Genomic DNA, 13,941 nt, shown 5'->3' on the forward strand with positions numbered 1-13,941 from the left:
CCCTATTCTGGTTAAAGATGGCTGCAGACAGGTTTCTCTGTCCCTAGATGTCTCTGCACCGCTGGCATGTCTTCAGCATGTAGATAGGTACCAATTTTAGAGCTAGGCTGCCTAGGTGGGGAAGGGTTAATGTGGGCTCTGCATTTTCCTGGACTTTTCTGGGTACTGACTTCCACCTTGTGTTACATATGAAAGGGAAAGGCTGGGCTTGCGAGAGAGCTGTGACTGCATGGTATAGTAGAGAGAAGCCTGCCTATGAAGACGTAACCAACAACACCCTGCACAGGAAACCACCACTCAAGGAGTCCACTAATTATGTACTGCTGCCTGGAAAGGTATGTCTGGGCAGCCTGGGGACTAGCAATATAAAGACCCGTGTAAGCTTGTGTATTATCGCAGAATGTTAAGTAAAACTGTTAACGGTTCAAAAGCCTGGTCTGAAGTTGTTTAAAGGGGAACATGGTGGTACATGGCTTGTCTAGAAAAACAGGGCCTGTAATGCACTTACGGAGTTGATGAACAAGGAACGTAAGGCCACCACTAAGGGTTGACACAATAAAGGAGTTGAAGGAAGAAATGTAGTTGCTACAGGTAACCATGAACTGCTGGGAATGATTAGTAGCCAGACAGTGGAGAGTGGTACCTGGCAAGGGGGACAGGTCCTCCAATAACAAGGGGGTCTATGCTCTGGCTTTCTCCCTAGCGATCGGTTCCCCAAAAGCAACCAGGACCGAACCCATGGTACAGAGACCCAATGAACCTAGAGTTATCTAGGTACGGGAGAGTGGAAGGAGTCAATTAAGTGCACGCATGAGGTCTGCGCTTAGAGCACAGCAGGACCCCATTCTGTCACTGGAAGTGAGGTGGCAGAGGAAAGCTAGACTGGTGAAGTAGGACACGGGCTCAATGGTTTCCCCCTCTTAATCATGCTACAACTTGGATGCAAGGTGTGCAGTGCAATGGGACAGGATGTTACAGAGAAAGGGATCTGTATGTTGCTATACAGCTGCACAAGATTATGACTAATCTCTAGGCTGGGGTTCTGCCTTAATGTTGACTTTCACATGAACACAGCCTCGTCTGGTCCATTACTAATGGCACTCCCATGTACCAAGCCAGTAGGCCCTGCCCCACAAGAAGACCTATCCATTACTAACAGGGAGAGAGACAGTAACTTCAAATGCCTTGGCTTAAAGGGGCCTCCAGTCAGAGATACACATGATATATGTCTTTCCATTTCATCAATAAATAGTGAGTGTATAAAAGAAACCTTATTTCTAGGTATAATTTATAATTCTACCTGAACATTGGGACTAACCAAGCCCGCCGACCTTGTAGGCCGATAGCACTAAAAAGACCCAGCGAGGATTGCTCTTTATTTCAAGTAGGTTCTAGAGATAAATGCTGCTGCAGCAGCTCTGCGATCATCATGAAGTGCTGACTGTGCTTCTGAGGGGCTACACGTGCCAGGGAGAGTACTTATTTAGTCAATATAAGATTCTAAATTCTGCCTAGTATCCTGTACCAGGTTCATCAGTGTCCATTCAAGTTGTTTTTTTTTTTTTTTATATCATTGGAAATCTGCAAATTTTTGTACCTAGATGTACAGTAAATAAATAACTGAAGCTGCATAGTTCTGCATAAAACTTATATGTCAAAAATAGGTATAAATATGTTTCCTTTTGCAATTCACAGTAGGAATGAGATAAAATAAAAGCCTTTATTTACCTAAAATTTCAGGAGAAACCATGAGATTTTTGGGAAATTTCACAATTTTGGTGAAATATATTGTAGTCAAAAGGGAAGGCAAAATTTAATTTGTTTTGGTGTTTTTTAAGGGTATAATGAACTTTGAATGACTCCTAAAGGAAACAGAAGCTCCTTTCAATTATCCTGAACCTTGTGCTGAAAACTACCCCTAATTAGCAGCACTACGTGTGAAAGAAAAATATAATAAAATGTAAAACAAAAGCATGCACATTTACTTGAAAAAAAATTCAGTAGTTTCAGTTCAGACATTTCACACAAGGCAAAGGATAAACTTTTCATTTCACTCATGTCTATTTTCCTGAGTTTAAGATTTAGGAAACCATCTTTTCTTTCTCTTCAATTCACTGCATTATTCAGGTCCCACACTCAAGTCTACCCTCATATCATCTCAGGAATCATATGCTTACACCCAACTTGTTGTCTCAGCCCGAAGCAAGGAAACTAAAGAAGGATTCCAAGGTGGTCCGATGCCGTCTCCGGTAGTTGGAGAGGCCCAGTAACTTCGTAGCTATCCAGGGGAGGACTCTTCAGAACAAGGCCACGTATTGGTTGGCTTCTTAGCAAGAGCCTGGTGGGGCGAAAGTACCTAAGTGAATCCAATCTCGTGGGTGTCGCCAGGCTGGCTGAGAGATCCAGGTATCAGACGAGTGTTCCACAAGTTTCAGTTTCCTGAAGTTCTATAACACTGTCTGTGGCAGAGACGTATTCCTGTAAGTTCTACAACAACGTCTGTGGCAGAGACTTGTTCCTGAGTGAAGCACCTTGTTGGCTGCTAGGCCTTGTGAGAGAGGGACTATTCAACCTGAGTGAACATCCACCTGTGAATGGCTATTCTCTGGATTTAGTCAAAGTGAGAAGGTCCTTCATCATTGACTTTGACACTAAGCCCTTGTGCACACGGTCGGACATTCCGATAACAAAATCTGTCGGATTTTGTCCGACGGATTTTGTCCGAAACCGGTGTTGCATACACACGGTCAGACAAAGTTGTTGGAAAATCCGATCGTACGTAACGTGATGACGTTATTTAGTTTTGACTGGACTACGTTCAGGCTAGTAGCCAATATCTTTGGTCTAGGAATTTGATCTGAGCATGCATGGCACTTTGCCTGATCGGAAATCTCTACACACAATCGGACAAAGTCCGATTGGATCATGTTGTCGGAAAGTTTTATAGCCCAGCTCTAAAACTTTGTCGGTCGGATATTCCGACGGAAACAGTCCGATGGAGCCCACACACAGTCGGATTATCCGACAACACGGTCCAATCGGACATTTTCCGTTGGAATGTCCAACCGTGTGTACAAGGGCTAAGAGTATCGAACTTCCTTCCTAACCCTCTGAACCTATTTTGGGAGACTGTTCGTTGTCTGTGTTTTTTGCAGGTGGAAATCCCTTTATGCGGATCTGTCGCCAGTCTCTAAAGTCACTGGGCTATCTACCACGGGAAACCCCTAGACACAAATTGAGGAGAAGAAGGTAACGGTATGCCCAATCACACCAGCAGCTCCTTTGGGGGTTAGTGCTACATCTATATTACATGGTGGCCCAGGTTACCAGGCACGTGCATCCAGGGCAACCTTTCCTACCACTGCCATGCCGGAGGACCCTCCTATACCAGGTCACCACTCATTCCTGACCAGAGACAGTGATATTGTCCATACACCCCAGGTATTGGCTGTATCATAATTTTGTAGAAAGATTACACAACACATATGTCAATATATTAAGCCATTACCTTACAACTGCGTAAATATTCCCACCAAGTCAAACTTGGCTTACCTGTGCTGATAGTTCTGACCAAACACATCAAAGAGAAACTGTAGACCAGGGTTTCTCAACCAGGGTTCCGGGAAACCCTGGGGTGCCTCCAGAGGTTGCTAGGGGTTCCTTGAGCAATGAGCAAATTCCGCCTCTCATGCTTCTCATCTACATACTTTTAGTGGGTTTTCTCAGCCTGCTCCACCCTAAAAAAACTCTTCCCTTTATTACCTTGCTCTTCCCTTTATTACCTTGCTCTTCCCTCACTTGAGTGACATTGGCCTTACTCCAAAAAATGCAAAGTCCAGAGTTACAGTGGAACCACCCTGCAAAGTACATTTGGTTAGCTTGCATGTGACCCCAGTAAAATAGCATTTTGCTTTAGTCAGTCTGACAAAAAAACACCCAGAAAATGATCAGCGTAGGGCTTTCCATCAGAGTTTCTATGGCACAGCATCTGCTGACAATGATATAATTCATCTTCTTGATAATATACAAAATTTTTCTTCTTCATGGCAAGAATTCATTAGTTCTTTTGCCCTGGATCCAAGGGGCCGTTCTGCTGAATTTGACGGCCATGGACACATTAATGAAACTAATTAAATCTGCTGTCCAGTTTAACAATGCTGAAAAAAAATCTTTCCGCCTTGGCAACCACTCTGCCCAGTTCATTTAGAATGATTTACTGGTGTTAGCAAAGAAAGCGGGGCTAAAAGCAGACTAAATGGAATGTTTCTCTTATTAGTTCTTCTGCAGTGTCCCGAGGGCACGTGTTCACGGTGCCAGACATTAAAATGGATATTTTCGATTAAAAACACATCAGAAAATTGGTTTCTAATTGATTCAGAAGGAAAATACTGTTCTGCAAAAGGGACAGTTGTTTAATTTTTATCTTCTTTTTTTTAAATATTTTGTAATGATATTATGTACAAGTAATAAAGTTACTGATAGATCTGAGATGACTGTCATCCAGTTAGGACAAAAATGGTCAGTTCAGGTGACGATCTCTAAAATCCCATAAAAGCTTTGTTACAAGTATTAAAAATGACATTAGCGTGCAGCAATACAGTAAGATAGCTAAGGTCACTGTCTTGCCTATCCACCATGTCTAATCAGAGAACATCTTGCATTCATTGAAAAAAATGCAAGGGGGTTGATTTACTAAAACTGGAGAGTGAAAAATCTGGTACAGCTGTGCATGGCAGCCAAAACAGCTTCCAACTAACTTGTTCAATTAAGATTTGACAAAAAGCTGATTGGTTTCTATACCCAGCTGCACCAGATTTTGCACTCTCCAGTTTTAGTAAATCAACAATCAAAGTGTTATCTTGTTTTCAGTAAACAGCAGGGCAGCCACTCAGCATGAGATCCAGAAGGTAGTGGAGATTACTGTATAAGTGGTGTCTACTACAGTGTCAGGAAGGGCTAGCCAGTACCCAAGATGGCAGCAGAAGAAGACAACCTGTATATCATGGAAATAGGCTGCAGCAGTTGCGCAATCCTGCGTGCATGCGCACGGGAACGGCGCTCTGGCGCACACTTGTGCGCAATAGAACTGCGCTATTGTGCACGCAGGTTCGTGGCCCCACTGACTTGCGCATGCATGGCGTGACCCTTTGCTGACCTCTAAAAGAAGCACCAGCACTCAGGCAAATTGCTGGTTCGTCTTCAGCTCACCTGTGATTCCTGCTCTTGTTGCTGTGATCTGCTTACCCGTTGTGACCTGGATTGCCTTTAGACTTTCTTCTGGACCCAACCCCTGGCTTGTTTCTCGGACTTCTGTTCTCTCATGTGTTTGACCCTCGGCCTGTATCTGGACTTTGCCTCTTGTCTCCTGTGATCGACCCTCAGTCTGTTCTTGGATTGCCTTTTGTCTCAGCGCCTCTGATTGCTACTAGTTCCTGGACTTTGAACGGTGTTTGACCCTCGGCCTGCCTTTGGACTTTGCATATCGCCTGACTGACTTATTGCTGTTGATTCCTGGACCGCCCCGGGGTCGCTACTTACCTGCTCTGCACACGTTACTCCTTGATCTTCAAGCAAGTAGCTGTCCCACTGGTAGCTTGTGCCTCTTGGTGCCAACCACTCTCTGTGCCATCTTCAGGGGTGGTGTGCGCCGAGTTGCAACAGCGACCGCTCTCTGCATCTTGGCCTTGGTGAGTACTCCTTTTATGATACTGTGACCTCAGCCCCTGTCAGAACACCTCTGGTGCATCTGCGCGCACACGTGCGCATTGTCAGGAAGGGCATGTCAGTACTTAAGATGAGAATCCAAGACAGCATGTTTCCTCAGTCAGATTGCCGCCAGTGCGCCTGCGCACGTCTTTGTGTGCATGCGCGTGCGCGCGCGGTCACCTTGTGACAGCTTTTGGCGCCCAACAGGCTATTTAAACTCTGCCAGTGCATAGACTCTGTGCTGTCTGCTCTACAGCGTTCCCGTGTGTTCCTGTAGCCTGCATATGATACCTGTTCCCATTACCCGACCCGGCTTGCCTCTAACGATTCCTGCTATCTGCCAGCACCTGACCCGGCTTGTTTGACCACCGCATCTGCCTGCTCCTTCTGCTACCTCACTGTGCAAATGCCTAGTGCGTTACCTTCAACACAAAAATATATTTTTTTGAAAAGCCAAAAACATAGTCACAAACTCATCAGCTCTGAGGAAGGGGGCTTGTCTCCTGCAATGCGTCAGTTTCAAACTGCAGATAGTGGGTATCCACCATACTGGAGTTGTGATTTGATGGGCTTTTATTTCTTCTCATGTTTGTATGTTTTTTGGCTTTCTAATAAATGTAATATGGTGTTGAAGGTAATGCACTAGGCGTATGCACCCTCCTTTCTCTTCTTTGTAGTCTTTTGGAGTTTTCCTGCTTGAGGAGAGCAGCATTGCTTGAAATATTGCCACATGATTGGATGCAAGTTGTAGTGAGCGTTGAGGTTTGACCATGGTTAAATGGCACATACATAGTTACATTGGTCCAAGCTGGTAAAAATTGTCATATCTGGAATTCTTCTTTAAATGCCATTTTATACCTGCTTTGCTGGGATCTGAATACTAAAGGCTGTACTTACAAAGATTGTTATGAGAAATGTCTGTAAAACGCTACAATATTCACTGCAAAAAATTGGCTATAATAATATCACATTGCAACAAAGTGAGATTTTATTCACCAGATTTTTCATAAAAATAAAACACATTCTTGCTGCTATTGGTCTGTGAACTTCTGCCCACTTTTCACACCCTTGTGATTTAATGATAACATGCAGTGCTAATTTCACAATATCACCTACATGAACGCCAGCTGCCATACATTAATGCAAAGCAGACCTGTGTTATACAGACTTAAGGCCCATACACACGATCAGACTTTTTGACAACAAACATGCAAATTAGCTGTTTTGGAGCAACATCCGACCGTGTGTGCGCTCCATCGGACAAACTTTTTTGGTTTTCATCTGACTTTTGTTGGCTGTGCGAACGGACAAACTTTCTGGCAACAAAAGTCCGATGGAGCAAAGTCTGATCGTGTGTACAGAAAACCATAGGACTTTTGTACAAAGTACAAATAGGCATGCTCAGAACCAATGCAAAAGATCAGACAACAATACAGAAGTTGACCAAAGGTGGCGTTAAAGAGCAGAAAAACCACATGATTTGGTGAAAGTTGGCTGAAAAAGTCCTGCTGTGTGTATGCAATACAAGTTCAGGGCCGACGCCCTTTGTACAAAAATCCAAGGGAAAGTTTGTACAAAGTCCTATCGTGTGTATGAGGCTTAAGAATGTTTTCAGTGTAAACTGCAAATATATAAACTTGATATAGTTCATTTATGTTTTCTTCCAAGGGTTAAGTAACTATTTTCTAATTCAGAAATGTGTGTTTCCATCTGCCACTTGAAATCTGAAAGCAGGCTTGTCGTGGGAGTACCTGTATAGGAAGCTGATGAAAATATAGGGGGATCAGCTTATGCTCAGGGTGGGAATCACCCGTTTGATACTTTCCCTAGCCAGAGACAGACATTTGAGGGGCTACTCTAGTTTGGGGGCCACTATTCTACTGACACTAATCATTTAATGGACTATTTTTTCCTGGGGTTCACACTGACACCAATGATTTTGGGGGAAATTCCTCCTTGGTGGCAAGTGGCAACTATCAAAATTAACGTCAATATTTTCAGAGGTTAGACTTTCCTGGGGGGCACTGTCCAATGAACACCAATGAATTAAGAAGCACAATCCCATTGACATCAATGTTTTGATGGCGGTTATTCCTGGGGACACAATCCCACTGCCACAATTGATTTGGAGGAATATTCTTCCACTGGGAGCCACAATCTCACTGATGCCAATGATATGGAGGTCTATTCTCCCCTGCGGGTCACAATCCAGCTGACTTGGGAGGCTATTCTCCCACTGGTGGCCACAATCCGACTGGCAGCAATGAATTGAGGGACTCTCTCCTGTGGAGCACAATTCCATAGACATCATGGTTTGATGACTGTTTTCCCTGGGCGGCCGCAATCCCACTGACACCAGTGATTTGGGGGTATATTCTCCCCTGGGACCCACAATCTTATTGACGCCAATGATTTGGGGGTTATTCTTCCCTGTGGGTCACAATTCAGCTAACACCATTGATTTGGAAGGCTATTCTCCTACTGGTGGCTACAATCCCACTGACACCAATGACTGGGGGCTATTCTCCCCTGGGAGCCACAATCTTACTGACACCAATAATTGAGCTCTGCTTCCGATCAGCTTCTGCTCAGGGTGGGAACCACCAGTTTGATACTTTCCCTAGCCAGAGAACAGTTTTACTTTTTTAGAAACAAGGAGTTGAGCTTTAAAGATTAATATCCAAAACTTTTACTAGTTTTGGTTCCAGTAGGGAGTTGTTAAAACCCTGTCTGGTTTTTAATGCTTTCTGTCCCGGAGCTATACCAGGAAGTGAGATGATATCTCAACAAGCTAAAGCTGGCCATAGATGTAACCATTGAAAGAAAATTGCTTGAGTCCCCCATCAACAGGCAGTGTTAATGGGAAAATCCCTCCCACTTAGCAATTGTGTTCTCTCGGCAGGGGAAGCAGTCCCCACCAGGAGAACATTGATTATAACAGCTGCTAGCAATAATTGCATGTAAAATCCAGCCGCCTGGTTGTACCGAAGTTGATTGATCGATTTAACTTGGGTACATTCAACCTGCACATACAAGGTTCAAATCTTGGATGAACACATGTATTTATCACATTCTGTGTCTGTTACAATGGTCACCAGGACACATTGAAAGGGTTAATCTCCATAAACAGCAATAAAAAGAAGGAGGTTCTAAACTTTCCACTCCCAATCTAAAAATACAAAAGACACCTGCTCTTCCCTGACTCGTGATGTGGTTCCTCCTGCTTGCTCATATGTCACTCTAAGATGAGCAACCCGACAAGAGAGACCATAGTGTGCAGTGGGCAGAGCAGGTATTCAACACACTCCAAAGTGTGGAATACTGCAGCAGCCACACCAATGGGCTTTTCAATACGAATAGGCTGACTTATCGCAGCACGTATTAATGTAATGACACAATATGCATTAACCCCCCCAAGAAAAATGTGAACCCAACCTTAGCTGCTTGACTGGCATTGGCCATTTCAGTGTCACAACTCACAAGACATAGAAAATAAATGCTGCAGTGTTCAGCATGTCTCATCAGAAAGGAACTGAGAGATGCAGAATACTTTGTTCTTTTGAAAAGCACCGGGTTTAATTTAGTATACTTTTTGAAGACACGTACTGGAGACTTGGCTTGTGTTCCCTTGAAACCTAGAAGAAAAAAAAATGTATTAGATAGATCACCTCTAGCATAACAGATACTAATATTCAGTAGTAGCTATAAAACAACTAGGTAATACAATAACAGGGCCACAAAAAATTGTTTATTCATACTAGGGTCCATGTAACATTGCTAATCATGGCCACTGATGCCGGTGGGGGGGGGGGGGGGGGGTGGTATTCCCCAGTGGTGTCCTCTTTGATAAGCAGTTGGTCAGCTCTATCTGCACAGCTTCTATCTGAATGCCTGTGGTGCTTTATTTAAACATAACAAGCACAGGACTCTGGAAGAGATATTGTTCAGTTTCCTAGCTCCTGCACCAAGTGCCTTGCTTCTAACTGTTCCTGTTTGCCTCGACCAATATCTCACTTCTAATTGTTCCTCTTAGCCCTGACCTTTGCTTGAAAAGTGGATAAACTACTGACTGCTGCCTGCCCTGACCTTTGCATGACCTTTGCATGGATAACAACTGCACTATTGACTGCTGCCTGCCCTGACCTTTGCCTAGATAAGAAATATGCTACTGATTGCCACCTGCCCTGACCTTTTTCTGAATAGCAGATATGCTACTGATTGCTGCCTGCCCTGACCTTTTTCTGAATAACAGATATGCTACTGATTACTGCCTGCCCTGACCTTTGCTTGATTCTATCACTGCCTGCTACTAGCCAAGACGGTATGTAGGGTTGTTGGGAAGCATCCTAGTTCTGCAAAGTACTGCTCCATAAGTCTTGGGGTTGTCCAAGTACTGATAGGCATACTAAGCCTATGAGAAAACGCATGAAAGCCTCACTTTTTTTACAGAACGAAAAGGTAAACTTTACAATACCCTGGCTGAAATGGGCTAATGTATGGGACAATTGATTTACACCAAATGTATCTGAAATAGGTCAAGTGTGTTATAAAAAAGATGCCATTAGAAGAGACACTGTGTGCTTGGGATTGTCAGTCATCATCTACTGGTTGTGCTGGCCCCTGTTCTAAGATAAGTTAAGCACCCCCACTGTCACCAAAAATTTTGGGGGGCCCCACTTATTCATTAACACTGGTAATTTGAGGGGCTACTCTACCCTGAGGGCAAATGCTATACTGACACTGGTGATTTGATTGACTATTTTTTCCTGGTGTTGACTTTCCCACGGACTCCAATGATTTTGGGAGATATTCCTCCATGGTGGCAACTATCCAGTTAACATCTTTCCTGGGGGGCCCTGTCCAATCTACACCAATTAATTGAGTGGCTATTCTACCCCTGGGAGCATAATCCCACTGACATCAATGTTTTGGTGTCGGTTTTCCCTGGGGGGCCACAATCCCAAATGATTTAAAGGACTATTCTTCCACAGGAAGCCACAATCTCACTAAAACCATTGATGTTGTATCTATTCTCCCCTGGGAGCCATAACCTTACTGACACCAATGATTTGGAAGTTAGTCTCCCCTAGGGGTCACAATCCAACTGACACCATTGATTTGGAAGGCTATTCTACCACTGGTGGCCACAATCCCACTGACAGCAATGATTTGGGGCTTTTCTCCATTTGGGCCACAATCTTACTGACACATATGAGTTTGGGGTTATTCTCCCATTAGTGTCCACCAGGCCCTGATCTTAACAAGGTTGGGATCCACTTCTCTAAATTAAATTAAAACCAAGATTTGCCTTAGCAGCTCGAAGTAACAAAGTGAGTTTTTGCTTTAGGAAAAATTGGCATCACAACCAATTTCAGCAATATCATTCTGCTCATCCCTAGGGACAACTATAAGGCAAATTAGGTGGTTGCTAAAAACGATCCAGTAAATAGGAAGCTAGTTACTACCTCTTCTGATTTAAATCTAGCTGGGCTCATTCATATCACAAGGTGGTGGGCTATAACACATGCATTTTCAGGTGATTGAAAGTTAGCTGTTTAAGTCCAATTACACATACAGATAAAGTTAACTTGCCACAATCCAATTATCATTAGAAACCCCTTTGCAGAGAAATGTCCCCCATTTGAGTATGAGCAATTCTTTAGAAATTACAAGCAGTAGGTTGGTATACTCATCCAAGCACATTACACTGACCTGAAATCGGGGGCTCCACATGGTTGAGATAAAAGTATTGCTTTCTGTTTGGCCGATCCTTAGTATGGAACTGATCCAAAGCCAGAGATGCCTAAGCAGAAGAGAATACAGTGGTAGGGAAGAATACATTGATTGCACAATAAAAATCAAATGAAATATTTAGAAATACAGACTTTTCTAAAATCAATGAGGTCCCTTTCACAATGGCGGTATGATTAGGTTGGATCAAATTGAAAGCTCCATGTAATTCTACGGAAAAGCAGATGTAAATGAACATTCTTTCATTTACATCTGATTACCTCCAAGTCCATCTAGGTTCATTTTCCAGACCTAAGCATGATGGATTGGAGGCAGTTTAATGTAAATGGACATTCATCCGCTTTTAGATCCAACATGGTCCAGAAAGCTCCAGGTTGTAAATTCAGAAAAAAACTGGCATGGATGTAAAAAAAATGACATCCATTCTTTTCTGTTCCCAAACAACAGAGAATCTATTCACAGATTCCCTACAGATTGGACCAGACAGCAACAGTGTGCAAGGGCAACTAAGGACTCTGTGACAGTCTAAAGAAGTAAAAACATAGAAAAGTGACGTCAGAAAAAGACTGAGTAGTCTATCGAGTCTGCCCATTTAATTTCTATTTATGTTTTTTGTGTTTTGTTTTTTATTAACCTTGTTATCTGACTTTAGATCAGTGTAGGGAATCATGGACCTGCTCCCTATTCATGGTGCCCTGCATTCAGTATATTGATGATGATGGCACTATTCCTCTCACTGATACTAATGATGAGGCACTATTCCTCCCACTGATACCAATGATGGGACACTATTCCTTCACTGATACTAATGATGAGGCACTATTCCTCCCACTGATACCAATTGTAGCCATGCCCCCCTTAGGGGTTGCTGAATTTTGTGGTTCACCTGTCACCCTGCCCAGCCCGACATCCATCTCTCAGACACTCAAAGACATAGAACAGTCCATAAGCTATGTTTTTGTTTTTTTTATTGAGGGAATTAAACTTGGATAGGGGATGGGAAATTATGAGATGCCCAGGAATATTCAGCACAACTTGCTTGGGACTTTTATATACACTCTAGTATATACACTCCAGTCCTTCACTACTCCAGCACTTCCCTTGCTGCAGACTGTTACTCTTCCAGACAAGCTAGCACTGCATGGTTAGGCCTGATACTAACTCAGCTAGGCCCCAGTGAACTGCCTTTTGCAGGCAGGGACCTTGGGCCCCTGTGGTGTAGAAATAGTTTCAGTGCTACCTGTCAGGGATGCCATATGCAGGCATCCAGCACGAGTGATCAGATCAGTTGGTTGCACCTTAAAGGAATCAGGAACAGATGAGTAAGTGAATAAATATATTTATTAAAGATAATGACACGTTTAACAACCAACACCAATAAACCATAAACAAACAAGTGAAAAGCACAAGAAACAAGGCAAACCCTATAAGACACCTAACTATCTAACTAAATATTTACAAATGCAGGGAACATACATAGGCAGAACAAGACAGGGACAAAAGATAAAGGGGAAGTGGGAGCAGTCAATAAGTGAGTAGGAAGCAGGTTCCAGGGGACAGGTCTCTGGATCAGGATTCAGGGTTCAGGATAAGATACAGGAACAGGTCAGGCTAGGCAGGGACATGGCTAGCAGAGGAATACTGAAGCCCTGAGCCTCAGTGAAGGGCAGGCTTTTATACTCCCAGCAGTTCCACATCAGGTGCAGCTTGATTACTAGTTTGTACCTCTGCTGGGAGACACCTGCTGGTGACAACCAAAACTACACTCTTTGGTGCCAAAAGCAACAGTGCTACCAGCAGGTGACCAAAGAAATAACACCGGCCCTGACACTACCTGTGCCTCTCCTTCCAAGATCTCTTCACTCCTCCTGGATGCACCCGAGCCACGGCCCAGGGTCACCCGCCACCCCAGACTGGGGAGCTCCCCGTGGGCCCCGACAGCCTTCATGCTCTCTCACTCCAGCTCTTCCACCTGACAACTCCTCCCCAGCTGGGCTGACCCTGGGTATTTAGGGAGGGCTGCCCCCTGCAAAGCCAAGTTGGGGATTGGTCAATACCCCAGGCAACTCCGCCTCTCCTCCAGTGCTTTCTTTCTAGCACCTTCTAGAAAGAAGAGGGAGGCGACAGTGATGATACCTGTGAGTCATCAAGGCCCCAGAATGAAAACAAACAGGCCTAGCCACCAGCTAGGCCTGCCTAAATTTTCCTATTCTCCAGAAAAATCTTCACTCTAGCACTAACTAGAGGGTGCTACACTCACCCCCCACATAAATCCAGCCAGTCCCTTGGCTGGGGAATTTAGAAAAAAAATAGCTCCTGGGCCCAGGAGCAAGGGCAGCCCTTTAAAAATAAATTGGAAAGGGAACAAACTTGAATAGGACATATATACAAATAAATTATGTATCAAAAATATATGTACCGTATATACTCGAGTATAAGCCGAGATTTTCAGCCTCTTTTTTGAGGCTGAAAGTGCCCCCCTCG

The 13,941-nt window shown here is 43.8% G+C and overlaps 1 protein-coding gene across 6 annotated transcripts in view; it reads right to left on the bottom strand.

Annotated features, from left to right (window-relative positions):
- The window catches only part of LOC143997622 (uncharacterized), a 238,961-nt gene that overhangs the window by 108,547 nt on the left and 116,473 nt on the right, over positions 1-13,941 (bottom strand). For all 6 annotated transcript variants that reach the window (XM_077493318.1, XM_077493319.1, XM_077493321.1 and 3 more), the window contains 2 exons: positions 11,419-11,509; positions 9,313-9,341 (listed from right to left, as the gene is read on the bottom strand). In XM_077493318.1, the coding sequence (XP_077349444.1) occupies positions 9,313-9,341; positions 11,419-11,509 (120 nt within the window). The remainder of the gene's footprint in view (positions 1-9,312; positions 9,342-11,418; positions 11,510-13,941) is intronic.

This window comes from Lithobates pipiens, unplaced genomic scaffold, assembly GCF_037356315.1.
Source record: "Lithobates pipiens isolate NorthernLeopardFrog02 unplaced genomic scaffold, aLitPip1_a1.2 Scaffold_19, whole genome shotgun sequence".
In the NCBI taxonomy this organism is placed as follows: Eukaryota; Metazoa; Chordata; class Amphibia; order Anura; family Ranidae; genus Lithobates; species Lithobates pipiens.